This window comes from Zeus faber (assembly GCF_960531495.2).
Source record: "Zeus faber genome assembly, chromosome: 13".
In the NCBI taxonomy this organism is placed as follows: domain Eukaryota; kingdom Metazoa; phylum Chordata; class Actinopteri; order Zeiformes; family Zeidae; genus Zeus; species Zeus faber.
Window position 1 is genome coordinate 23,503,742 of NC_137198.1, and position 24,728 is coordinate 23,528,469.

A 24,728-nucleotide genomic window follows, 5' to 3' on the forward strand; every position below is an offset into this window, starting at 1 on the left:
AGAAAGAATGGCAAACACACCTCGTAACGCCCAAACCAACAAACCAACCCCCTCCCCCATCGCTGCAGCGACAGCAAATTTTCCTGTCAACGCCGCCGGTCCTGATCGAATCATGCTCTTGTTCATTTAGTCTTTCGGGCGGGTGACCCCCACCCCACCCCACCCGCCCATACACACCGCGGACCTTCAGAAACCACTGATAACCCCGCTGCGGGATTAGGTTTCCTCAAAAACAACAACGCCGTCAAGGGCCCTAAACCCAACAAACCCAACAGGGGCCGCAGAACAGCGGGGGGTGGAGGGGGCATGGGGGAGTCAGAGGAGCAGATAGAGGAGAAGGTGGTGGGTGGGTGGTGGGGGAGGTTTGGGAGAAGTCAAACTTCAAAGGGTTTGCTGTGTTTACTGAGAGGACCCTCTGTTCTCTCTCCACCACCCCTCCATCCCACCCCCAGTCCAGTGTCAGCTATAGCCCAGAAAACACACACACACACACACACACACACACACACACACACACACACACACACACACACACACACACACACACACACACACACACACACACACACACACACACACACACACATCAACACCAACACACACAGAGTCGTTGTCGGGTAGGAAGAGTTTGTCCATCCTTCAACCCCACAACTTCCTCTTCCCTCACTCCCAAACTTTTATCTGTATGAGACAGCGCAGCTTGTGAACACATGGTGGCTACAAACGCAAAAAATAAAATAAAATAAAAATCGAGTTTAAGGTTTCTCTCATTCTCCCTCGCCCTCTCTCCCCCTCTGCCTCCCTTGGCTCCGTATTTCCTTTTACACCTAATTTTCCACTATCAACGCCTTCTCACTTTCCAGCCTTTCACTTCTCACTCACACCCCGATCTTTCAAAGCCCTCTCTTCCAGCGGCCCCCGCTTGAAGGTCTCGTTCGACATGACACCCAGAGTGAGAAAGCAAAACACTTCAACGCCGCGCGGCCGAGATGGCGGGAAATGAGAACGAGAAAAAGGGGTTTGTTGTTTTGGGAGAACTGGAAGTCAGTTCACTGAGGCCAGAATCCCCATTAAAGCCTCGAAGGCGCTGAGAATCCTTTTGCTTCGTCTTTAAGGGCATTCAAAAAACAAAGGCCGATAATAATAGAGAATGAGTCTCAGTACGTTTAATTCACATTGCGTTTGACTGAAGGGTTTTTAACTGAACCAGGTAGTTGGATGAAGGAAGAGAGGGGTCGAGCGCGGCGGCCGACGCTCCGTTGGACGTCCATTTTAGCAGCTTGTCAGGGAAACGAGGCATTGGGTATCCGTCCTGTCATATCTGTCTTGTGAGTCTTTGAGATTCAGGCCCGTGTTGGACCAATAAATACATGTGTCCATTTTGGCTGGTTGTTCCAGCCGGCGCAACGGCAACCACACACCTTCCTAACACACACACACACACATACACACTATTACAACAACCACCACTCTCAGCTCAGCAAAGCACATCCTGATGGCGTAGCAGCAACGTTAAGAGTCTATATATCACCAGACACTGGTTGAATGGCATCCCACTGAAGAAACGTACTGAAGGTGTAACCAAACTTGACATCTACAAAGTGTTTGTTTTGTCCAATAGTTCCAATAGTTTCCATGCCAGTGTTATTTCAGGGGTCCCTGTGCACAACAAACAATATAAAATAGCTTTCTCAACATTGGCTGTCCATGGTTTAATGGCCACCACATAATGTTGTATACTGTATACTTGTCAAAGTGACAAGTTTAATGAGGTGTAGTAGTTTGATGGTGGACGTCATGATAATGCGACAACAACAACTCCCAGCTCAGGAATTCCGCTGTGTTTAAAACTCGGAAAGAGGGGTCTTCGAGTTTGGTGGGTTGGGGGCACCCTGGAGTCAAACTGCGCTTCAAAAGAACACTGTTGACCCTCAAAATGCCGGCGGGCTATGAATCCCTTTCCCTCCACCTCCTCTGCTGTGTGGCCTTTATCGCAGTCCCAGCAGATCAGTACTCCCTGGCCTCTTTGAGGTCCGCCTCGTACACCTCGTCCACCGGGTTGTGGACGCAGTCCAGCCCGTTGTTGGGAGGTCGCACGGAGTGGAACAGGCTCCAGTCGCCCTTGCACAGGATCCACGGCAGCACATCCACCTTGTAGTGGAGCTCCGGGGAAAACTCGGTGCTGATCAAGTTGGGTGCCCCGGCCCCTTTACCCCGTGTGATCAGGCTCATCTGGTCATCATAGCAGCAGTGCTGCGCCGCCAGGGTGGTGCTGTCGTACGACAGCATGGAGCGGATGCAGAAGCGGGCCGAGGGCTTGTAAATGTCCAGGCGCTCCTTGGGGCCGCTGGCGTCTCTCCAGCGGTAGGTCTTGCGGAGCTTGGGGTCTGCGAGGTTGACGGCATTGTAGACGGCCTCGGACGGGTAGGCGCAAGGGCAGCTGGGCAGCTCCGTCAGGACCTGGTGGAGGTACTTCTGGAGGAAGTCGTTCTTGCAGCTCAGCCACTTCTCGCAGCTGTCCACATCTGACGGGGTGGGGGTTGTAAAAAGGTTAGAATATGTCAACAAACTGTATTCACCAAGATTAAGGAAAGGTGATAAAAAGGGTCAAGTTGTGCTTAATCCCATGTTAATACCAATAAACTATTTCCTTAGCATGGAAAGTGTTTAATGGGGGCCAATTGTGGTTTGAGGAAGTGTTATTTATTTACTGTACAAACAGGTTAGCTGTGCTCAGACACTCAGAGGTTCATCATCAGTTTACTGCACTTTATTCATGTTGATGAAGAAAGTCAGTACAGCAAATTTTGGCATTTTTCATGTTCGCAAGTGCATGTTTGTTCTTGTTCTTTTTGAAGGATTTATGAATAGGGTAAACAACGACAAATGTAAGCAATTTCATCATCCTCCATCAAGATACTTTGTTCTTCAGGGGACAATCTGTACACAGCTAACATATCCATTTTCAGAACGTTTCAGACGTCAAGCATGGTTTTCATTAACCATAGACATGCGAGCAGGTTTTTAAAAGAAAGGGTACCTAAAAATGTTTCTCTTCAATGCCTAATTCCTGCTTTGAAACACAAGAGAAATCTGAGCTTGGGGCTGCGGTGCTGTATGCCAAAATATGAAAACTTGTCTCTGGTTGAATTAAAAACCATTCTTCTCTCTAATGTTTGTTTTCCATAGTGATTGGACGGTTTGGGAGAGAGAGAGAGAGAGAGAGAGAGAGGAAAGAAATGTCAAACTCTATATTATGTTCTTCTCTCCCGGTGTATTCTTTGTTATGGTTGATGTGTGAAATGAGCTATCGCCTTCGCTGGCCGGCGATTAGCGGCAGGAGAGCAGTAAAACAAAGTGAAAAAATAAAAAAATAAAAGAATGAAAGTAGTGAATATCTCTGGAAAGAGAGGTTCCATGTTTCAAAGTTGTCTGGACGCCCGCAGAGAGGAGCAGACAGCGGGGAGAGGAAGCTGACTTTTCTACTTTTTCCAAACTGGACACCTACGGTCGAGGTCCAAGGAGGACACTTTCTCCATCAATCAAGCGGGGGGGGAAGAGGCTATTAAAACTGCGCCCTCACCACACGGATGCACGCACACACGCACACGCACACACACACACACACTCATAGACCGTCTAACCTACTTGTGTCGAGTCCGTCTGTGCTGTTGGTCATCTGGATGGGAGTCATTTCGGTCACCGCACCCATTGCGTCTGTGTAGCGGCGAGACAAAGATGGTTTTAGTACACACACGACATTAATACACCCTAAAATCACCGTACCCAATCACCAAATACTACAGCCGTCCTTCAATGGAACAAAGTGGCTTTAGCTAGACTGCCTATAAACATAGGACTTTGCTTACATTTCCCGTCCTAAGGCTTCTGGACAGGCTTGCAGCTACATTTCCAATAGTGATGGAAGACCCGCGAATGACCCCTTGGTACAGCAGTGAACAAGCCTCGGAAATGACTCAGGAGTCGTGAGTAATTCTGACGAAAGCGTCGCTTTCACTGAGTCCGGATGGAATGGTTCCTGTGAGATCTCCATTCACAACTCAGAGACAAAACCGATTCTTCTGACTCTCGTTCATAGTTCACGGGAAGCCCTACCTCGCTACACCAACGGAATAAAATAAACAACCTGGACAATTTCCTCACTAACTTATAAACAGTTTCGACAAGTCCCACCTCTGACCTGGCAGATCAGAAATATCAAAGTTTAGAAGACTTGGGTGGCCCGTGAGGTGGCCTCTCACACCAAATTCAGGCGTGGCCCTTGTCACCTCTGGCCAAACCTCTAAACATGGGATATATCGGTGAATATATTCAAGGTGGTTTGCGGGTGAGTGGAGCAAAGAGAGGAACAGTGGACTGTTGTAAATGATGATTAAAAAAAAAACCAAAAAAAAAACCACTATGTCACCCAGTTAAAACAAAATGGCTTCCCACTCACCGGCGCAGCCCTCCAGGTCACATGTGCGCGACTCGGTGGCGGTGCAGGCATAGCCGCAGGAACGCAAGCGCTTCTGGGTTCCCTGGCCGCAGGTGACACTGCACGGGGACCAGTCGCTCCACTCCTCCTCATACTCTGGGAGACGGATGATGGAGGGAGGTGGGGATGGGGGGGGGGGGGGGGGGGGGGGTCAGAGATAAAGAGGAGGAGCGGGAGCGAAGAGGGGAGGGGAAGAAAAACAGACAGACAGAACTGGACATATCAGGGGTCCGTCTTTGAAGTCGGGCCTCCTCGAATTCCTCGCCCAGCTGGTGTGTGTGAGTGTGTGTGTGCGCGCGCGTGTGTGTATGCGTGTGTGAATGTGTGTGTCTGGATGTGTTTTTCAGCGTGCACATTGGTGTTCGTGAGTTATGCAATTAAGGGGCAGCCAAGAAAGAGACCGGGTCGGGGGGTGGACGACAGCGCCAGGACCTCAGAGACACGTTCCACCGTATTTAAACAAGGCTCCCTTCCAGGAGACAGGACGGAGGCACTTCAAAGGGGCCGAAGAGGAGGAGGAGGAGGAAGAGGAGGGGAAGTGAGGCGGGAGTGAAGAGTCCTTCTTCTCTGAAGTTGCAAGAGTGAGAAGTAAACCTTTACAGCTGTGCGCAGTAAAAAGAAATACAACAAGAAAGTTGAAATCCCAAAAAGCAGCATCGTACTGACTGCGAATGTATCCATTAAATCAATAACGTTCTCATATTATCTGTCATTTGGGGAAAGTGGAAGTTTGGTTTAAATAGAAGCCTTCAAATGCATTAAAATAAGTATAACATGTGAGGCAAAGCAGTGGTGGCGGTTCACCAGGAGGAATCCCAACAAGTCCGTCGGGTCTCCAATCTATGTTTTGTCACGAAAACACACGTAAGAAGTGACACCGGAAACGGCGCGATACCATGCGCAGGACAGGATTATATATTTTTTTATTGGAGTAAAAAGTATATTAAAACCTAGAGAAGAAAAGTAAAATATGTACGTTGTGTGTTTCTGGCTACTGCTCCGTGCACTCCCGTCTCTCCTTCTTGACTCCTCCGCCCCCACTCCGTGTCTGCTTTCGTTTGCTGTAGCTCGTTGCCTTTCTCCCGAGTCAAGCCCAACACAACCAGATATCAAACATGCTTGATATCTCGCTGGTGTCTGCCGCCGAGCGTGCGGCGCGCAGTAGGATCGCGTCGTGAGCAGGTTCACACCATGCGCTCGTCGCTCGGAGCGCGCCGTGATTTTCCTCCGATTTGGGGCTTTGCTCAGCGATCTCCGAAAACTTGACGGTGAGTGGAAATTCAGGCCAGAATCACGTAGTCTGAAGTCGGCATTAGCAGCAATGGAGGTACTTAGGGGTAGAGTTACTTAGCCGTGGTGGAGGTACCTAGCAGGGGTGGAGATACTTAAGGCTCCTATATAGTCGCTGTAAGCAAGCCGTGCGGCTCATGGCACGCGAACGACCAGACAGCACAAGCATATTCTGTATAGTTGCACGATGCCGGGTAGATGCCGTGGTGATATTCTCAGGTGTAAACATTACGAAGAAGTGCCGAAGTATTAAAATAGTCCAAATCTGAGTTGTCTCCTTTCATGAATTCTATGCCATCTGGTTATTTTTGTGGCCATGCATGGATGGATTGTACAGATTATACCAATGGGCCTCTTTACAACATTCCTTCGGAACGCCCCCATCTTGAATTTCCTGAAGTGCACGGTGCAGAGTTCCAAAAAACTGGGAGGTGAGCGCCCTCACGACAATTCGCCGAGCAGCACTGTAGCGAGTGGCACAACTACGGCATTTATGCACATTAAACGACATACGTCTGGGACGACTATAAACCAGGCTTTAGCGGTGGTAGAGTTACTTAGCAGTGGTAGTTATTTAGCAGCAGTGGAGGTACTTAGCAGTGTTGGAGGTACATAGCAGTGCTACTGTAGTGTTACTGAACAGTGGTGGAGGTACTTAGTGGTAGAGTTACTTAGCAGTGGTGGAGGTTCTTTGTGGTAGAGTTACTTTGCAGTGGTGGAGGTTCTTTGTGTAGAGTTCCTTTACAGTGGTGGAGGTACTTAGCAGTGCTGGAGGTACTTAGCAGTGCCACAGTAAAGTTACTGATCAGCGGTGGAGGTACTTAGTGATAGTTACTTAGCAGTGGTGGAGGTTCTTTGTGGTAGAGTTACTGACCAGCAGTGGAGGTACTTGGTGGTAGAGTTACTTAGCAGTGGTGGAGGTTCTTTGTGGTAGAGTTACTTTGCAGTGGTTGAGGTACTTAGCAGTGGGCGAGTTACTTAGCAGTGGTGGAGGTACTTAGCAGTGGTGGAGGTTCTTAGTGGTGGAGTTACTTTGGAGTGGTGGAGGTTCTTTGTGGTAGAGTTACTGATCAGCGATGGAGATACTTATTGGTAGACTTTCCTAGCAGTGGTGGAGTTACTTAGCAGTGGTGGAGGTTCTCTGTGGTAGAGTTACTTAGAGGTGGTGGAGTTACTTCGCAGCGGTGGAGGTACTTTTTCAAGTAACTGTACTCAAGTATATTAAATTTCGGAGACTTTCGACTTATACTCCGCTACATTTCAAAGCAAATATCTGTACTACTATTCCCTTTCTACCACATTTCTAACTCAGTCACATTACTTTAGTTTGTGAGAAAAAGTCAGGGACTGGATGTAAACTGCTGATCAGAGCACAGGATATGACAAGTACTTTTACTTTTAATAATTTAAGTACAGTACTTTCAGAGTAGTTCATCCCCCACTGAAGTCAAGTGCCCAGTGCTGGTGGTTGTCCAGTCCTTAGGGCAGGTGAAGGAGCTTGGGGCACGGAGGGGGGTGTTCACCAGCCATCTCTCTTGCCGAATCCGCATCGGTTTCCCTCGCTAACTCCATTGGGGAGCCGGCACTGGACTGATCCCGGGTCTGCCGCTAAAGCACATCTGCACTTTTTACTTTTCACCGCCGCCCCGGAGATTTACAGCTCGTCGGCCCAGAGCTTGTTTTCACACAGAAGTTAATGATGCACTGCAAATCCAAAATGTATATCGCATTCTTCTCGGGAAAGTCATAATGGCACTAATGATCGGCCAGGAACTCAAGCCAGCTGGCCTGCGATTTGTGTGTTTGTGTGTAATGCGCGCGCACGTGTGTTTTCGAGGGTGAAAAAAACGAGTGTGAGAACATGAAATTGAAGTTATGTGTGTGAGTGCACATGCACATTAAGACTCCAAACTTCACAGATATAATTTCCGTCGTTAGGTGAATTTCTAGCTCATTTGAGAACCAAATAAAGTCAGATCCAGTGGGGAAGGATGTAAACAAACAGCAAAGGAGTGATAAAGACAAAACATCAAACAGACAGATGTTTCCGCGGTGATGGAGAGAGAACTTTTGAGGGGGTGCAGAGTCTGAAGCAACACCTGGAATTCCGCAGAATCAGGTCGGCGCCAACACAAGCTCAGTTTCATGCAGCCGGTGTGTCTCCCACTCGGGGGTCGTATAAACCTTTGGGGGGAGCCATAGGCGAACATAGAAACGTACAAGGCAGCCTGTGAAACAACACTTTCTGCTCCTGCCTTGAAGAAAAAAAGCGCGGATCTCTGTTTAGACCAAATGTCCCGATTTGGTTGAAATTGGAGATTGTCCCGTATTTTTGTCCTGTAAATCTGCTGCACAAACATCAACCCCGTTTTTTCCCCCAGATGTCTCCCTTGCCACCGAGGAGCGGGAGTTTAACGGTCACTGGGAAGCTGCGACGTTCATCAGTTGGGAGTTTTTAGTTACTACAGCTCATGGGAAGGTAAATACACCTGGATTCAGGGTAGAGCCAGCGAGGCTCTGTTGACTAGAGAACCTAAAGAGAGACCTTTGGGACTACAGACCCTGAGACCCACTAGATATATATTTACCATGTCTGTTTTTATTCAACGTTCCAAACTTTACTTTGAGATATGAGGTTTTCAACTGAGCAGCAGCAATGTGTTATTTCACATGTATATTGTAATATTATGTAGGTAAGGTAACTCTATACATCCTAGTACTTGTCAAACCAAATTTCATGGAACACTGAATTTACTATATCGATCTATATAATAATATTAATATAATATAATAATATTACACATAATTGATTTATGTTTAAATACCATTTACCAAAAACACTCTTGCAACACGATAATATACTGTCTACTATAAGAGAATCATCAAAGTTTAGAGGGCCATTTATTGTCACAGACAATAATAATTGCGATTAAACAATTTAATTGGCTTTTCCTTCATTTTATGTCACAGTCCTAGTATGAGTCTGCAGTAGTGTAATAATACACATCCTCCTTAAGAAGAAGGGCCATTTATTGGCCCTGAACATGGGAATTTGGGAATACATTTTCCTCGACTCAATTGACGGAAATGCACCAAATTCATGTTCTATTTGTTGCAACATTGCTCGCAGAGGCTTGAAAATCCCTTGACGTCTGGATGAAAAGATAATTATAGAATGTAACAATTGGGAAAATTGGTTGCGATCAGCCAAAATAATTGCGATCATACGATTATGTAATATTTGTGACCTAGCATAAATATGGAGCTGTAGTTTATAGATGCATTTGTTGTAATAGCTGGTGTGTCAGGAATGTTTAAATGACGTTTAGACTGTCCTTCATGACTCTAACCCCTCATGTTGCCACATTAACCTCAATGTTCTCTCTTTTCCCATGTGTCACCGCAAAGTGAGCCAAACCAAGTAAGGTTTGGCTCACTTTGCGTGGCGTGTGCATGAGTGTGTATTTGCATGGTGTGTAACATGTTTATGTAGAGAAAGCATTAAAAAAGCATCATTAATCACCGGGAAAGGACACTGTCACTAGTCATGGGAAAAATGAGTGTGTGATGGAGAGCGTCTGTCAAGAACTGGACATCCATCCAACCTCTCCTTTCACACAAAGGTGAGTCAATACACCCCATACACCCCATACACACACACACACACACACACACACACATATCAACACATACACAAATGCACACACATACCTCAGAGATAAGCGAACACCGTCCAAACAGAGGAACAGTGTTATGCAAGCTGAAGGGTCTGCTGTCCTTAACCTTATCTCCCCATTGTTTCCGAAGATAGGAGGTTTCTCTGAGGGATTTTTCTCCCACCTTCTCTACCAAGAAACAGGTCCTTGAATCTAAACAGACTAAACACTTACCACACTTTTAGGATGGCAACTCAGTTAAGACAGTAGGGGCCTTTGTGATGTGGAGGTGCAGGGGCTAAATCTAAAATCTTTGTTTGTGTTTCTTCTTCTTGGCGTATATCGCTGTGCCTTCAGGTAAATCTTGATACAGTTCTACTCTGTTCTATTCTAAAGTGCTCCGTCAATTGGGAAATAAAATATGGCAGTGCTGAAATTGATTGGCGTGACATGGTCAAATTGTTCCTACTTAGGGTATTTAGGGGGGGGTGTCTACCTTCACTTCCTAGGAAAATTGGATAAAGGTATGCTGGGAAAGGTCCTTAACGGGACACCAGTTCACGGGTAACACACTCAAAGGTAATTGAGGGTCTCCAATTATTAAAGTACCTGGAAGAACTCACCACAGGGAGAACATGCTACCTCCACATGGCTGGATGTTATATCAGATGAGGTTAAAACCTACAACTTTACCAACAATTTGAGAAGATAGTTACCGTAGTTGTCCTTGGCGTCCCAGCCCTTGTTCCAGCGAGTCCCCCAGTCTCCGCCCACGCCGCTGAGGACAGGTTCCTCCGGGTCGTAGCCTTCGTAGTCCTCGCTGGGCTCCCCCGTGCCGGCCCGGCCCGGCCCGTTCTCAGCCTGTTCGGGGTATTCCCAGAACAGGGGCCAGAAGAGCTTTCTGTGGCCCTCTGCCCACTCCGAGGAAGAGGAGGACGAGGAGGTAGACCAGTCGTTGCGCTGGCCTTCCTTGGCCAGGTCCATCTCCACCTCCGTCTCCGTCTGGGGGTTGTCCACCACCTCGATGGTCACCTGGCAGGGGAGGGTTAGGTTGCTTGTTAAAACCCTTTTCAACAAGGATAACTGGAGAAAGAAACCCCTTCCCCAACTTTAGTTTGAACCTGAATGTTTGACATTTGATTTCTGAACAGCAACCAAAATTAAGGTAATCAATGAAGACCCTATTTTAGTGTACGGTAGGGTAGAGTACGGTAGGAAATAGATTTCCGGCTTCCCCAAGTTCAGCTTTATTCTACACCCATAACACCCTGCCCCTCATGGATGATGGCTATTCTGGATATCAGAGCCTACAGATCCATTACACAAATAATATTTATTCAAATAATCACCAGTCTGAGTGAGAGCCAAGGCTTCCACAGAACAACCGTGAAGATCATAGACCGTATTGGAGAGGTTTGCTTGCAGGGGATTTGCGGTGAGATTACACAACATTGTATTGAAATTATCCACGGCAACTTGTGAGGAAGTAAACTGAGAAAAGGTTTAGCGACTTAAGCACACATCATCACAAACATCATTTAGTCCAAGTGCTTCCGTAATGTGATGAAGGAGCTGATTGCTATCAATTACCCAACGTACAGCGTTTCGCACAGAGCTGCCAAAACCGCAGAGAGGCCTCGCTAACACAACCGCTGCCGTAGACAAGTCGCAGAAAACAATGCAGTTAATGACCAGAGCGTAACATTAAAGGGGTTAAACTTATCGGTACTACACGTGGCGTTGTCGTCAGAGGTCAAGGCCAGATGCAGTTTCGCTTCGAAAGCATGCGACACCTTATAGAGCGGAATTTAGATGAGCAAATACATCATTACCTCCAAATGTCCGTCAAAGGAGGGTGAAACGACTTTGAAGCAGATCATTCTGTGAATCCACTTATCGACCTCTCACAATCAACAGTTCATATTTGTGAGAGTTTAACTGCGTCCAAGCACTTTCGCCACGGAAAAACATTTTGCACTTGTTTCTCACACGTTTCCACCACAAGAGGTGAGATTATGACCTTCAGTAGAAGTACCGACCTCAAAGCACGATTGTCTGGTTCTCTCCTGAAGATATAAACGCCTATCGTCCGCAATTGATATACTTCGTCCTTTAGTGTCGCATCCCACAAAAATATAAGAATATTTAAACAGCAAACCTAAAGAGCTTTATCAAAACTAGACTCTAGAATGATAAACAGTTGAACATTAACCAAGCCATTAACTATTTACACATTGCTTCTATTCCCTCACAATTGTCATTTACATGTTCAAATTCTTCCTCTTGTGTCACCCTCAGGTCTAGAGCCGTCTTGCTCTCGTCCCGGGATCTGACTCGGCGCGACTGGGCTCTGCTGCGCGAAAAAGTAGAATGAAAAGCGGCTCCGCCTCGAGAAACAGACAACCGACCACGATGCATCCGCCTGTGACCTCACCAATCTGTCACCCGCCGCCTGTCCAACCCTGCCCCGAACCGTGTTAACATCGGGAAGGGGGGGGGAGTATTGTGCTGCTGTTGTCGGTGTCCTCACGCCAGCAGCAGCAGCAGCAGCAACATGATTTCTCTGATCCCAGATACAACCTCAAAATGTCGCACAACATTACCCACAAAAATACTGAAATTGACGGTTGAAATCCAACGCTCACTTAGATATGGATTAAGGTTTTAGATTTCGAATGGGAATCCTGACGCCCCTACACCCAACCTTGATCAAACATCCTCCAAAGAGAGAGAAAATCGAAGTGCCAACTGACTGATTTACCACTTTTAATGTACAACACGTTGAAACCCAGTGCAACGCCTCATGAGCTTGGGCCACTCACTTTCCCGAGAACAAAAGAACAAAACGCCGTCATTTTTTTTCCTGACGGTGCGCCACGCCAGAGGCTGGAAGACGGCAAAACCGCGAGCGCCTGGTCCTCACGTAGACGTCGACATGCCGCCACTACCGTGGGTCCGTTGGTGGTTAACCACGGTGCTGACAGGTTAGCGACAGGCGTGTCGCGGCACGTGCCGTGGAAACAGAGAGGGAGGCGAGCGGAAGACGAAGAGGACGACGAGTGAAGGAAAGAAGAGAGGGTGAAACGGAGGACAGGGGTCAGAAAAAGGGGAGGGTGAGCAGAAGTGAGGTGAAAGAGCTTGAGCTTGAGATATATACACTGAAAAAATATATATACACTGAAAACAAGTCGTTGGATGTGTAAAACCTATAAAACCAATTTTTCTAAATATTTTATTTATTTATTTTTCTATATTTTTCAGGGTTCCTCAATTTACAATTTAGAAATTAAGGACATATATGAGAAAATATATACAGTATATAGGTTTAACAAACTGAAGCAATTTTTTTTTAAGTTGATCCAATGAGTCCAATCTAATGTTTAGGGGGGGGGGGGTACATCAAGATATAGAATGGTCTTCATCTAAGAATCCCTCCCCCCCAAAAAAACTTTCAAACAGTGACGAAACGTGTAAAAAATTTGATATATTTACGATCAATAAATAATATCCATCTGGTTTAGTTCTGGTTTAGATTATTTATTCTAGATTACATTATTTCCCTATGGGAAATAATGGGAAGCGTCTATAGATTCTATAGAACCTTCGGTAGAATCTGTAGAACTGACATCAACTGCCTGTGAACACCTTGTCACAGGGTTGTGTTGCTGATCACGTTATAAATATATGTAACCTGCCATTTTCTGAAGAAATGAGCACGTGTTCATTTTTTCAAAGATCAGATCGCAGCGTTCTCTGCCTTTATAAACAGGGCCATTGTGAATTGGGGGGGGGGGGGGGGGGGGATAGTGCACGGATGAAAAACAAAGTAGGGGGATAGACAGATGAACAGATAACTGGTATCATACATACACTTGTCTATGTTTTTTTTCCCCTGCAGGTCTAGACAAAACCCCGGCTGTTTATGTTCCCGGCTGCAACTGTTTATAAGGACGAACCGGCATGTGGAGGAGCAGAGATTACAACGTGGCGGTTGTATATCAAGAAACAACAACTTTTTTTTCGCTGTGTTTGTGGGGCGATGGAGGGGGAAACGAAAAACACACCTCCTCTCTCTCTATCTCTTTTCTCTGGCTGCCCTCGCACTTATTTTTACGCTCCATAAAGAACATTATCAATCAGGGCTGAAGAGAACGTGGCCGGATCCTGGCCCGGCTCTAAAGAAAGATCTGGCTTAGCCTCCCCCCCCGCCACAACCCCCCCAAATTAATAAAAATATACAGGAATGGAAAAGAGCGGCTGTTTCTACTGGCCAATCAATCAATCTTAAGTTTACATCGAAGAAATGTATTTTGTGCCTATTAAGTACAATCCCCTTTGACGGGAGAAGGCCAGGCCTAGGAATGTACAAGCACTTACCTGCAAGGTCCTATGGACGTTGACTGTACGCGCCATGGGGTTGAAGGACTGAACCGGCACTAAATATACAAATAAAAGCCGAGAGGCAGAGAGCCAGAGACAGACCCGGCGTTATTGGCCTGCCCAGGGCGCCAGTTCCGCCCATCCAGGAATTTGGCCCTCCCTGGAGAGGGAGAGATTGTGGCGCAAAGGAGCAGTGATCGCAGACGCTGCGTTGTCCCCCTCCCCCCGTACCTCCAAATAAAACAAATAACAAAAAAACAATGTGCTTTGATTTTAGGTGTATTCATTTTACTCTATTTCATCATTGAATGAAAACCCTGTGCACAACGGGGACACTTTCGCACTTTCCCACCACAGCAGCAAAATGGCTGGAGCCGGGCCCGCCCATAAAAACCGAAATGCCCGGTCAGTTACTTTCCTTTGGCGCCAGGTCTGGCCAGGGAGGCAAAAAGTGGCATTTTTGGGGCAAAAGCACACTCTTAGATCATATTTAAACCTCCTCAATGAGATACATCTAGCTTTGAAACACAACGCATTGACATCCTTGACCAAAATTGAAATAATGAGGCGAAATGTGGATTTAAAGTTCTATTGGCACTAGAAAAGAAAACATTTTCACTCCCCATTCACTGTTATTGTGTACAAGGCTATTCTACTTCAATGTGTCATTGGTTCTTGGGTATAAAGTACGTGACAGTACTTGAAATCCTCTTTGTCTTCAATATGAGTCCCTTGTACCTGTTCTGTCAAAACTGTTTCCAGTATCTCATTACCTACGTTGCTTAATCTCGCCATCACCATCATGTCAGCGCGAACCCTAGGCGGTCAAACCTCTTGTACCCGTAGCCTCCTTTATGAGTAACAGAGGTTGCAGTTATCAGATACGAAGGTGGGGGGACTCAAGTTAATTTCGTTTCGAATGACAGTCCGTCTCCAGATCGTAGGGGCCTCTTGCGGTAGATAGTAGGAACGCTGTGCGGTTGATATATTTGGCCCAGAACTCACCCTCAACCGTCGCGACCGGCGAACGGCCTTCGACGGGATAACAAGGGAAGAAAAATCCGGCTCAAAACATACGTAGTATATTCAACTTCGGGCTCCAGAAGAAAAAAAAAGCTCATAAAAGCCCATAAATAGCGTCGTCTGGGTCGAAGCGAGGATCGCCCTGGCTCCACTTGGATGTTGGACACATTTTCCTCGATATAAAAGGGGAGCAAAAATAAAGGATGAATCACTTAATACATGAATCACTTGTGGTAAGTTTTTCCCCCCCGAGTCCTAACAGCGCTCTTGTCCAAATCCATCGGAGTACCAATAAAACTAACCCTCTATTGTACTTTGGTTTTTAAAGGGCTACTTAGAGATGGGATTTGAATCCATAGCGACATAAGTAAACAAAATAAATCAACGCTCGTCGCGTTGATGTAACCGACTCAACTTAGTCCTTTCACGTCCTTCGCTGTTTTTGTTGTGTATTCGTGGATCGGTGTCTGGCCTTCTCGGACGATCCGAAGCGGCCCGCTGGTGAAAAAGCCTTGTGCGTTTGGTAATTTAATTTTGGAGGAATTCCTGACTGGAGACAGCTGTAAAGAAATATGCAGAGGGATGGATAGATAGATAGATAGATAAATAGAGAGAGAGAGAGGGAGAGAGAGAGAACAGCTAGCAGAGGAACTGGGGAGGAAAGAGGCAGAATTTCAGCAATCTCTGGCACTAGAATCCGTCTTCCACTTTAGGAGACGACCGATCTAACAACGGCCGACAGCGACAGGTCCTGTTGGTCTCACCTAAGGCGGGTCTCTCTGAGAGGCCTAGTGGGTAGCAACGCTGTCACGCTGTCACATCAGTAGCCAGATTTCCTTTCAAAGTGTCCTTAGGCAAAGGCAAGTGCAGGCACTCGATCGACCCGCCTGCAGCACCACTTACCCAATTACTACAGTATGTTGTTCTGGGCAGAAAACATTATGGAGCCCAAAACGAGTAAAATTAAAGCGCGTCAAATAGGCTACCCTTGTGTGGCCGTGAAAGTACCCTAATGTGGCCCAAATCCGTGAAAATGAAAAGGCATCCAACATTAGGCTATTATTATGTAGTCGAAAACAGCTCAAACGTGTGAAGTGCATCTCTCCTTTGAACTGGCTGAACTGAACTGAACTGAACTTTACTCCCTAGTTTTGCTCAGGGCAACGCGTGTACACAGATTCTTGAGATCTATATTGGTATACCTTCATCAAGCTTATACTTTCGGGCAATATATTGGGACATACTTTCTATGTCCTGTGTATCAATGAATGAAGTAGCCAACATAAAAAGCCCTGTGCCACTACTTGGCTGCACCAATAGAGCAATGCTAGACCTTCTCTGCATACAGTCAGATGTGAATTGTATGGGAGTCCGCCATTGACTGAATGGTGAACGTGAAGCCTTCATAAAGCCACTGGATGCAGGTTACCACAGTGCTATTTGATTTGCTGCTCTGGAATAACCTTTTTTTTACCTTTTATTCATAAATTATCTATATATCTCTCTATTCTTATAACACAAGGTCTGAATCTGTTAAGCTCAGAGCCCCTTTCATGTGGGAGGAGGGGGGTTGGAGTTGGGGGAGGCAGTGGGTCACCTGTTGATGCCACATACAAGTGCCTTACCCTATGGAATAATTTGAGATGCAGGTTGACACTGTATGTCAATCCTTTCTATCAAATAAAAGGTTAAATACTAGACTAGTATAGTTAATATACTAAATACTATAAGGGGTTTGAACATTATACTCATGCCTAATGATGCCCATTCTCAGCCGCCGCACCAAATTGTAGGTTTATACCATTAATTACACAGCTTCGGTGCACTTTCTAGACATTTTTAACAACTCGAGAATGAGGGGGAAAAGGGTGAAAAATACCCCCAAAACACCACCTGAAGACCTGATGACCTTGAAAAACACTTCAGAAAACGCTGCGGCGCAGGATCAATAATTCTAGAAAATTGGCGATCTGTGCGATTTTGACGATTGGATGACGAGCACTTTTTTCTAAAAATGGTTCAGAAAAACTCACGTATCTTCAATGTACCTGTGCATCTCACACATTTTATGAATGGTCTAGGTGTCTCGATGCAACTGGGCTCTTATGATTCACAAGAGTCTCAGCCTTGTAGCCATGCTCATTGTACAATTCCATGAGTGTTGAGGTGCCACACTGTGCAGCAATAGGGAAAAGAAAAAAGGCGAAAAATAACATATTTTCACTGCATACAGAAAACGGTCTGTTTAGTACCCTGAAGCTTACATACCCTACGTAGCTGACATAGGTCAGGAATGGCTGCAAAGATGAGACTCTTGCCGTTCTAATGAGCCCAGTTTCATTCAGATATCTTTATGTGAGAGCTCAAGAGATCCTTTTTAAAATAGTCATGCCCATCGCCCGACTTTGGAGCTACGTTACGCCCGCTTCTCAGCGAGCTAGTATGACACGGTTTACAGTTATGGATTGATCTGGAAATCTAATTTAATCCGCTAATACCGGGAGCTTAAACCGGGCTTAAAAACTGAGCTTGCGAGAGCTCGTCAAACACAGACTGCGTGCGGCTTAACAGGTTAATCTAAAAGAATCTGGATAATTAGGGGGGAGCCCGGAGCCCGTTGGTCGAGCCGGAACCCGGAGCTCGACGCAGCCTGTGAAGGGCATGCCTTCCCCAGCAAAACCTATTTTGTTTCCCTTTTATTTTCCTTCCTCTATGGGAAGCCACCGCGTTAACACAGACAAAGAGTATGGATGAATAAATAAGCAAGTGCAAGTCCAAGTGTGCACCCTTGGAGAATTACTGGAACAGAGGCAGAAATGCAATGTGGCAATGAGGGGGTTAATTACTCGGGAATCCAGCAGAGGGGAGAAATATGTGGTGTGTAGTGATGGGAATTACGGCTCTTATAAGGGAACCGGATCTCATGGCTCCGTTCGTATATTTATTTATTTTCCGTTAATATTAAATTTTTGAATAAAAGTTCAAAAACGTTTCACAATAAAAAAGAAAAGATAAAAAAAGTACTTTAGTTAGTTATTTTTGTGCAGAACAAGTTTAAACAGTATTTTTCACACATACATAATAATAGTAAAATAACTTATTGAAATAAAACCTCACAGTCAGAATAGTGCGTGTGCCTTCGCTTTGTGAACCTGACGTGACCGGTGGGTGAGCTCCTTTTCCACCAGGGCGCCTCCTGGCGAAGGCCCGTCTCTTACATGGAGGGGGAAAACATTTGCCGATGGCAGGAGACGGCAACTCAAACAAACAAGACGACATAAAACTGGAAAACTTGGCAGCAAAAAAAGAACGGCTCATCACCCAGCGAGACCCGGTTCCCTTCATTCCTACAAAAGTTCAAAAAAATCAGATTGTTTGCGAACGACCCAACAATAGTGTGTGTGTGTGTGTGTGTGTGTGTGTGTGTGTGTGTGTGTGTGTGTGTGTGTGTGCGCGTCCCCATAGGTGAGCTACCCGCAGAGCTCCCCTTCACAGCGCACAGGGTAAATACTATGAATGGCGGTGAAGCCTTCCCCGGCAAAACATATTTTTATTGCAGTTATACTGTATATGCAAAACAAAATCACTAAAGTGAAAGTTCTGTCACAAAACAATGCTGTTACGTACCCCTGTACATTTTTAAGTGGCAATACGGAAATCCTGGAGTATACTGCGTATACCCGCGTACCACGAGTACGCCTCTGATTTGAGCTAAAATCTGATAATCATGAACCAGGTCACGGAACTGGGAAAGACTAGTTATCAACACGATGCTCCTTACTACTGGGATAAAAGACAGTCCCCTGTGTGGTTTGAAAGTTCCAAATCCGATACCGGTACTGGTACTGATGGCATACCTGGATGTTGGGGTTATGTGAGCCCAGGTCTGCGTTGGCCAGCTCCGGAAAGTTCCTCAGGTCCAGGATGAAGGGTTCCAGATTGTCCTCCTCCTCGGGTTCGGGCTGGGGCAGTACGCCCTGGGAACGCCGCTGCGACCAGCGTCTTCCTCCGGCTCCCCTGGAGGAAGAGGAGGGCGTGGAGGGCAGCGTCTGCAGCAGGTTCTCCTGCTCCAGCTCCGCCAGACTGGGACGCCCGTTTCCGCGGCCATTCTGAGACGTCGCGTGAGAGAGCGTGGGGGCAAAGCAGAGGACGAACTTGAATAAAACAAATCCTAGAGCAACCTCCGGACGTGCATTGCTCTTACACACTTGCACACTCGTGAATATTGAAAAAAGAAAAATATACCGAAGAAGTTGGGCTTTGGGATGCGAGACTCACAAACCATTTGTTCATAGCCTAACAAATATTTTAAATAAGTTGGGAGTAGCTTGCTTTATTTGCTTCATTCTTTTCATTCACAAAATGTAACAAATGTTTTTACTGAGTGAAGTATCGAGAAACGAGTCTCAAAAAAAAAAAGAGTCGAACTCGACATTGTATCACTAATTTGGCCAAATCAGACGAGATTAGAGGGTCAGGAAGAGATCTGCGCTTCTGGTTTATGACCAATTATTCATGTTTCAGGAAACCAATTTATAAATGCCACTGAAATAATCTGTGTGGAAAAATTGGGATGATATGACCATGAACCCAATGGCGAACCTCCGGCGTGTGAAATTGCAGCTGGTAAGAACATCAACATACAGTAAATATCGGGACATTCCGTTTGGTTTTTTTCCTTCTTCGGTTAATTACATTTTTTGCAGCTACTTAAGGACGTTTCACAGGGAGAAAATGAACAGGAAACGAGTTTAAAGGATTAGAAAATGGGAGCGTTGGGGGGGTGGGTGGAGTATATGAATGAGATGGGGAGGGCTGGAACGAAAAGGAAGGCAGGAGGAGAACGGCTGGATGGAGAGAGTTGACAGTGATGATGATGATGATGATGATGATGATGACGATGATGAAAGCCTTCTGGCGATCTTCTCGCACGCGTCTCACCTTGACTCACATCTACCACTCTGTCTTACACACACACACACACACACACACACACAGACACAGACACAGACACACACACACACGCCCTTTTCACTGGAGTAGGTTCCCTTCTTTCTTGGACTTTTGCTTTTGTATTTTCCCCACTTTCTGAGTCAAAAAACTGAGGTCATACCTACTCGAGGAGGTGAGACGAGACTAATCAGAACATCTACCCCTCAAAAAAAAGAAAACGGATCAATCCAGAGTGAACGAGTGGCCTTGGAGGAGAAAGTGACAAGCCACAATAAACCTTATACGACTCGGAGCCGATTAAAAGTCTGGGGCAGTAAATACCGGGTGGGCCCAGCTCGTAAGTTAACTGAAGGGACACACTGGACTGGCAAGCTCATGTGTGTGTGTGTGTGTGTGTGTGTGTGTGTGTATGCGTTTGTCTGTTTGTGTGTGTGTGTGCGTGTGTGTGTATGCGTTTGTCTGTGTGTGCGTGTGTGTGTGTGTGTGTGTGTGTGTTTGTCTGTGTGTGTGTGTGTGTGTGTGTGTGCATGCACATTTTCCCATCCCTCCTCCCATATATTAATAACCCCACGAGAGCCAACACCCCCCCCCCCCCCCCCCCCCCACCATATTCTTGGCTGGGGGAGGGGACGGTGGGCTGTTAAACACCTTGCCGTGGCCAACGCGGATGTCAAGCCCAAGGACTTCACCTCAGGACGAATATGAGCGAAAGAGAGAGAGAGAGAGAGAGAGAGAGAGGGAGAGAGAGAGAGAGAGAGAGAAAGAAAGCAAGGGGTTTGGCACGCCTTCTCTGACCCGTAGAATGGACGCTTCACCCACCTCGACCGTCCATCCACCCAGCCTCCCACCCTCCCTTGTTGCCCCCCAGCAATCCCCAAAGCGGAGCCAAGCCCTCCCAGGGACAACAGATGACATTAGCGCTTTGCACGGAAACGTTTATTCACATCACATTTCACAAAAAGGTAGAAAAATAAAATGTTTAAACAATGAAAACGAGTCAAGGGGAGTCAAACTCCAATCCAAGATAGAAATGTCACAAGTGCTGCCCTCAACGTGACAAACCGAGGTTGTTTAAGAGAGAGAGAAATGTGACTTCATTCCCTATAGAGTCTGCAGTGTGTGGTGTGTGTGTGGGCACATGTAGTGTGTGTGTGCACTTGAGCCTAATTACATAAGTCTGTGTGTGCTCTTAAACTCAGCACCAGTTGTGTCCAATGAAACACGAGCTTGTGCTTCTCCATCACCCAAATTAATATATAAATTGTAAGATAAGTAAGTAAGTAGATACAATAATAAATTATTACATAATGATGATTAAATGGGTAAGTAAGTAAATAAAAAAATGAACAAACAAACAAACAGACAAACAAACAAACAAATAAATAATGGTAAGGCTCAGATAAATAATTGAATGAATAATTGATTAGATAAATACGTTAATAAATGAACTATTAGATTAGTTAATTAATGATACATGAATAAATTACATGAGTAAGTCAGTAAGTAAGTAAGTAAGTTAATAATGGTAAGGGTTAGAAAAATAACTGAGTAAATAAATTATTAGTTAAATAAATTAATAACTTAATAAATACATTATAAGATTAAGTAATGGATAAATGACAGAAAAATAAAAAATAAATATATGATTAGATAAGTAAGTAAGTAAATAAATGAATTAATACATAAAACATAATAAAATAGGTAAGTTAAATAAGTATAAAGATTAACACAACATTTTGTTAGGAAATAAATAAATAAATAAATAGATAAATAAGTGAGTTAACGATTAAATCTACAAAAAAAACACCCCCCACCCCTGTGCCAACGCACAGATTATGGTATACGATTTCGCCTTAACCTCAATTACGGCGCCGGACATTTGAGAGTTTTCGGAGCTGACACCCCCACCGTCCCCCATCACCGTCGCTCACCCCCACCGACCCCCCTGCCCCCTGTGACCCCCTCCACACACACACCCCACAGCCCCACACCCCCACACCCATCCCCCCTGTGTAATCCTTTCCGCAATAAAAACCGCTCACTGTACACCCAAATGGCTGAAATATTTGACACCCTCCACGAAATGCGCCCTCGACACCGCAACCCTCTAGGGAGTGAGACGGAGGGAGAGGGAGGGGGAGGGGAAGGGGAGAGGGGCGGGGGAGTTGGATTATTTAGTTAACAATTGCAATTATTTTGCAACAGGTTATCAGTGCCATTATTTGGTACCTAGGCCTGTGTGTGTGTGTGTGTGTGTGTGTGTGTGTGTGTGTGTGTGTGTGTGTGTGTGTGTGTGTGTGTGTGTGTGTGTGTGTGTGTGTGTGTGGTTGTGTGCGTGTGTGATGGGAGGGGGGTCTTCAGTAGATGCTCCAAACCCCACCCAAGCGCTCAAACCCCAAACCCCACCCAGTTTACTCTTTCAGTTCAGAGAAGAGTCTGAAATATCGCAGCATTCGCATTCCATAGCAGGACTTGAGCGGAACCGAAACCCTAACCCTAACCCTAACCATAACCCTAACCATAACCCTGACCCTAACCCCATGGGCAAAATGTGAACTTTAATGAAAACACAGAGTAAGGGAGAAAAGAGAAGGGGAGACAGAGAGAGAGAGAGAGAGAGAGAGAGAGAGAGAGAGAGAGGGAGAGAGGGAGAGAGGGAGAGAGAGAGAGAGGGAGAGAGGGAGAGAGAGAGAGAGAGACGGAAGGGGGTGTCAAGGTGGAGAGCAGAGGTGACGATGCAGAGCTCATTCGTGGGGGATCATGGAGGGTAACGGTTGAAGTGGCCTGAAATGTCAACTTTAGAAGAAGAAACGTGTCAACAAACACGGCAAACCGTTTTTCGCCAAACGGGAAAGGCCGAGGGAATAACGAAGAGGGGTTAATACAAACATTTCCCAGGTAAGCTTTGGCAATTTTTTCGGGTCCGGAGAATTTTGAATTCCCGTCGCTAGTGAGCCGCCTTGCAAAACGCGATACAATCGTCCCTTTTGCGGGTTCATCCTTCATTCCTAATTCCGGATTGCGTTTCGGGGATGACGCTCTGCTGTCATCATCCCAGCATCACCCTTGAGACTGAAACATATGGGATTCTTTTTGAATGACGCCGCTGGAAAAACGAACAAGAAGTGAATGTCCCCTGTTTGACGGTGCCGCGAAAGAATCACTACAAGTCTGTTTAATGCTCTTTCTTTCTTCAAATTGGATCTTAAGATCTTCTCTTTCTAACCAAGTGCAACTGTGGTATTGGGGAGGCTATGAGCGCGCTCTGTTAGCTCTGCTTATATCTTCCAATGGGAAAATAAGCCAAAACACAAAGAAATCTTCAAATTTGACATTTTAGTGAGAATTGTGTCAGTCAAATGACTCGTCAAAAGGGTTTTTTCCCTTCGCAGACGCCCAGAAGGACTTTATTCACATTCGTATAATTTGTCCGTACAGTTAAGACCTTTAGACTTATACAGCATAGCTAAAACGCTCTTTACGGGCACAGACGAAGGAAGAGATGACTGACGAGGGGGTTGGTGAAACCTGGAAAGGGGCCAAATGGAGGCAAAAATCTAGGGACAGAGGGTGAGAGAAAGAGAGGGAGGCAGAGAGAGAGAGAGAGAGAGAGAGAGAGAGAGAGAGAGAGAGAGAGAGAGAGAGAGAGGGAGAGAGAGAGAGAGAGAGAGAGAGAGAGAGAGAGAGAGGGGGCTATTACCTGCTTCCTGCCATATATCATTGGTTATCAGAGGCAAATCTACAGCCTGCCGGTGTTCACTTCCTCTGCCTCTGAGCTGTGGGAACTTTGACCCCTTTACCTGTGGCAAGAGCCAGGGAGCAGGCGGAGTTCACTGCCGGGATACTCTTACACTGAGAGTTGAGTTGTGAAAGGTGTTTGTTTATGAATTTTTTTTTTTTTTCTCATATCAATAAACCTGTAATGATGAGCCTTTTTGGTGTGATATAGTGTGCAGTGATTCTCAGCATGGGGACCTGCCAGGGAACCGGCCAAGAGGTTCCAGGGAGTCCGCGGCAAAATGATCAATAGTGAAACTTCACCATTAGAGAATATACTTGTCATACTTGAATGTATGACTTTTTTGATCATATCAACTAGATGAACCATAGTTTATCCAGGCATGGAAGTTTACAATCCACCAATCCACAATGCAAATCTTCTCAGATTTTCTCACAGTCCCGATGGCAAAATCTTATCAAATGGGGAAAAGTTCAAGGTTCTCGATATGAAAAAAGTTGAAAATCACTGATATAGTACAACCAGCAATGTTGAGAGTGTGTTGGAGGCGGGATAAATATCGGAAACATCTCTAATTGTCAACATCTAACAGATAATGAAAGTGAAATTACCAGATTATACGAACCAGGCAATACTGTTCCAATTACTCCACCTACGATTAAAATGGGGTTTGATCTTCAGACTGAACTATATAATGCCATGTATAATTAATTACTCACTGACACCACTACCAAAGCTTCGGATAATGGACTATAAGTTTTATACCTCGATGGTAGAAGACGTGTCCTTATCCTTAGTCGCGATGCTCTTCAGACCCTTGGTGGGATATCCGCAGACGGACACCAATCCGAGCGCCAGGACGACCATCCAGAGCTTGGGCACTTTGCTCCGCATCTTCTCCACCGCAAAAAACAAAACAAAAAAAAAAAAAAAAGAAACTTTTACTCCCGTGTGGCTGGTATCTCCAGAATAGAATATTATCGCTGCGATGGAGAGACTTCTCCCCCAAGGCAAAGCTCTTGTCACTCAGTATCTCAGCAAAGACTCTCCGTTCCCATTACGCGTGCGGCGCGTAAAATCAAGGTCCATGGTTCTAGTCCATGGACGCGTTACGGTCCGCGGTTATCTGGGGTGGGGGAGGTGGTGGGTGGGGGGCATGGGGGTGTGTGTGTGTGGGGGGGGGGGGGCT

At 45.9% G+C, this 24,728-nt stretch overlaps 1 protein-coding gene across 1 annotated transcript; it reads right to left on the reverse strand.

Moving 5' to 3' along the window:
- Positions 1-1,175: 1,175 nt before the first annotated feature.
- On the reverse strand, positions 1,176-24,554 carry ism2a (isthmin 2a). Its single transcript, XM_080012267.1, has 6 exons — positions 24,305-24,554; positions 18,705-18,956; positions 10,161-10,476; positions 4,460-4,594; positions 3,649-3,717; positions 1,176-2,525 (listed from the first exon to the last, which is right to left on the reverse strand). Exons 1-6 carry the CDS (start codon positions 24,431-24,433, stop codon positions 2,008-2,010), a joined length of 1,419 nt encoding a protein of 472 aa, XP_079868393.1. The 5' UTR covers positions 24,434-24,554; the 3' UTR covers positions 1,176-2,007.
- Positions 24,555-24,728: the final 174 nt, after the last annotated feature.

Bases quoted from the DNA above. Each gene is read 5' to 3' on its own strand.
- ism2a (XM_080012267.1), bottom strand. From the start codon at position 24,433: ATGCGGAGCAAAGTGCCCAAGCTCTGGATGGTCGTCCTGGCGCTCGGA. The intron at 18,957-24,304 runs GTATAAAACTTA...GCGACGTCTCAG, and splicing joins ACACGTCTTCTACCATCGAG to AATGGCCGCGGAAACGGGCG. The intron at 4,595-10,160 runs GTAACTATCTTC...TCCGTCTCCCAG, and splicing joins GGACGCCAAGGACAACTACG to AGTATGAGGAGGAGTGGAGC.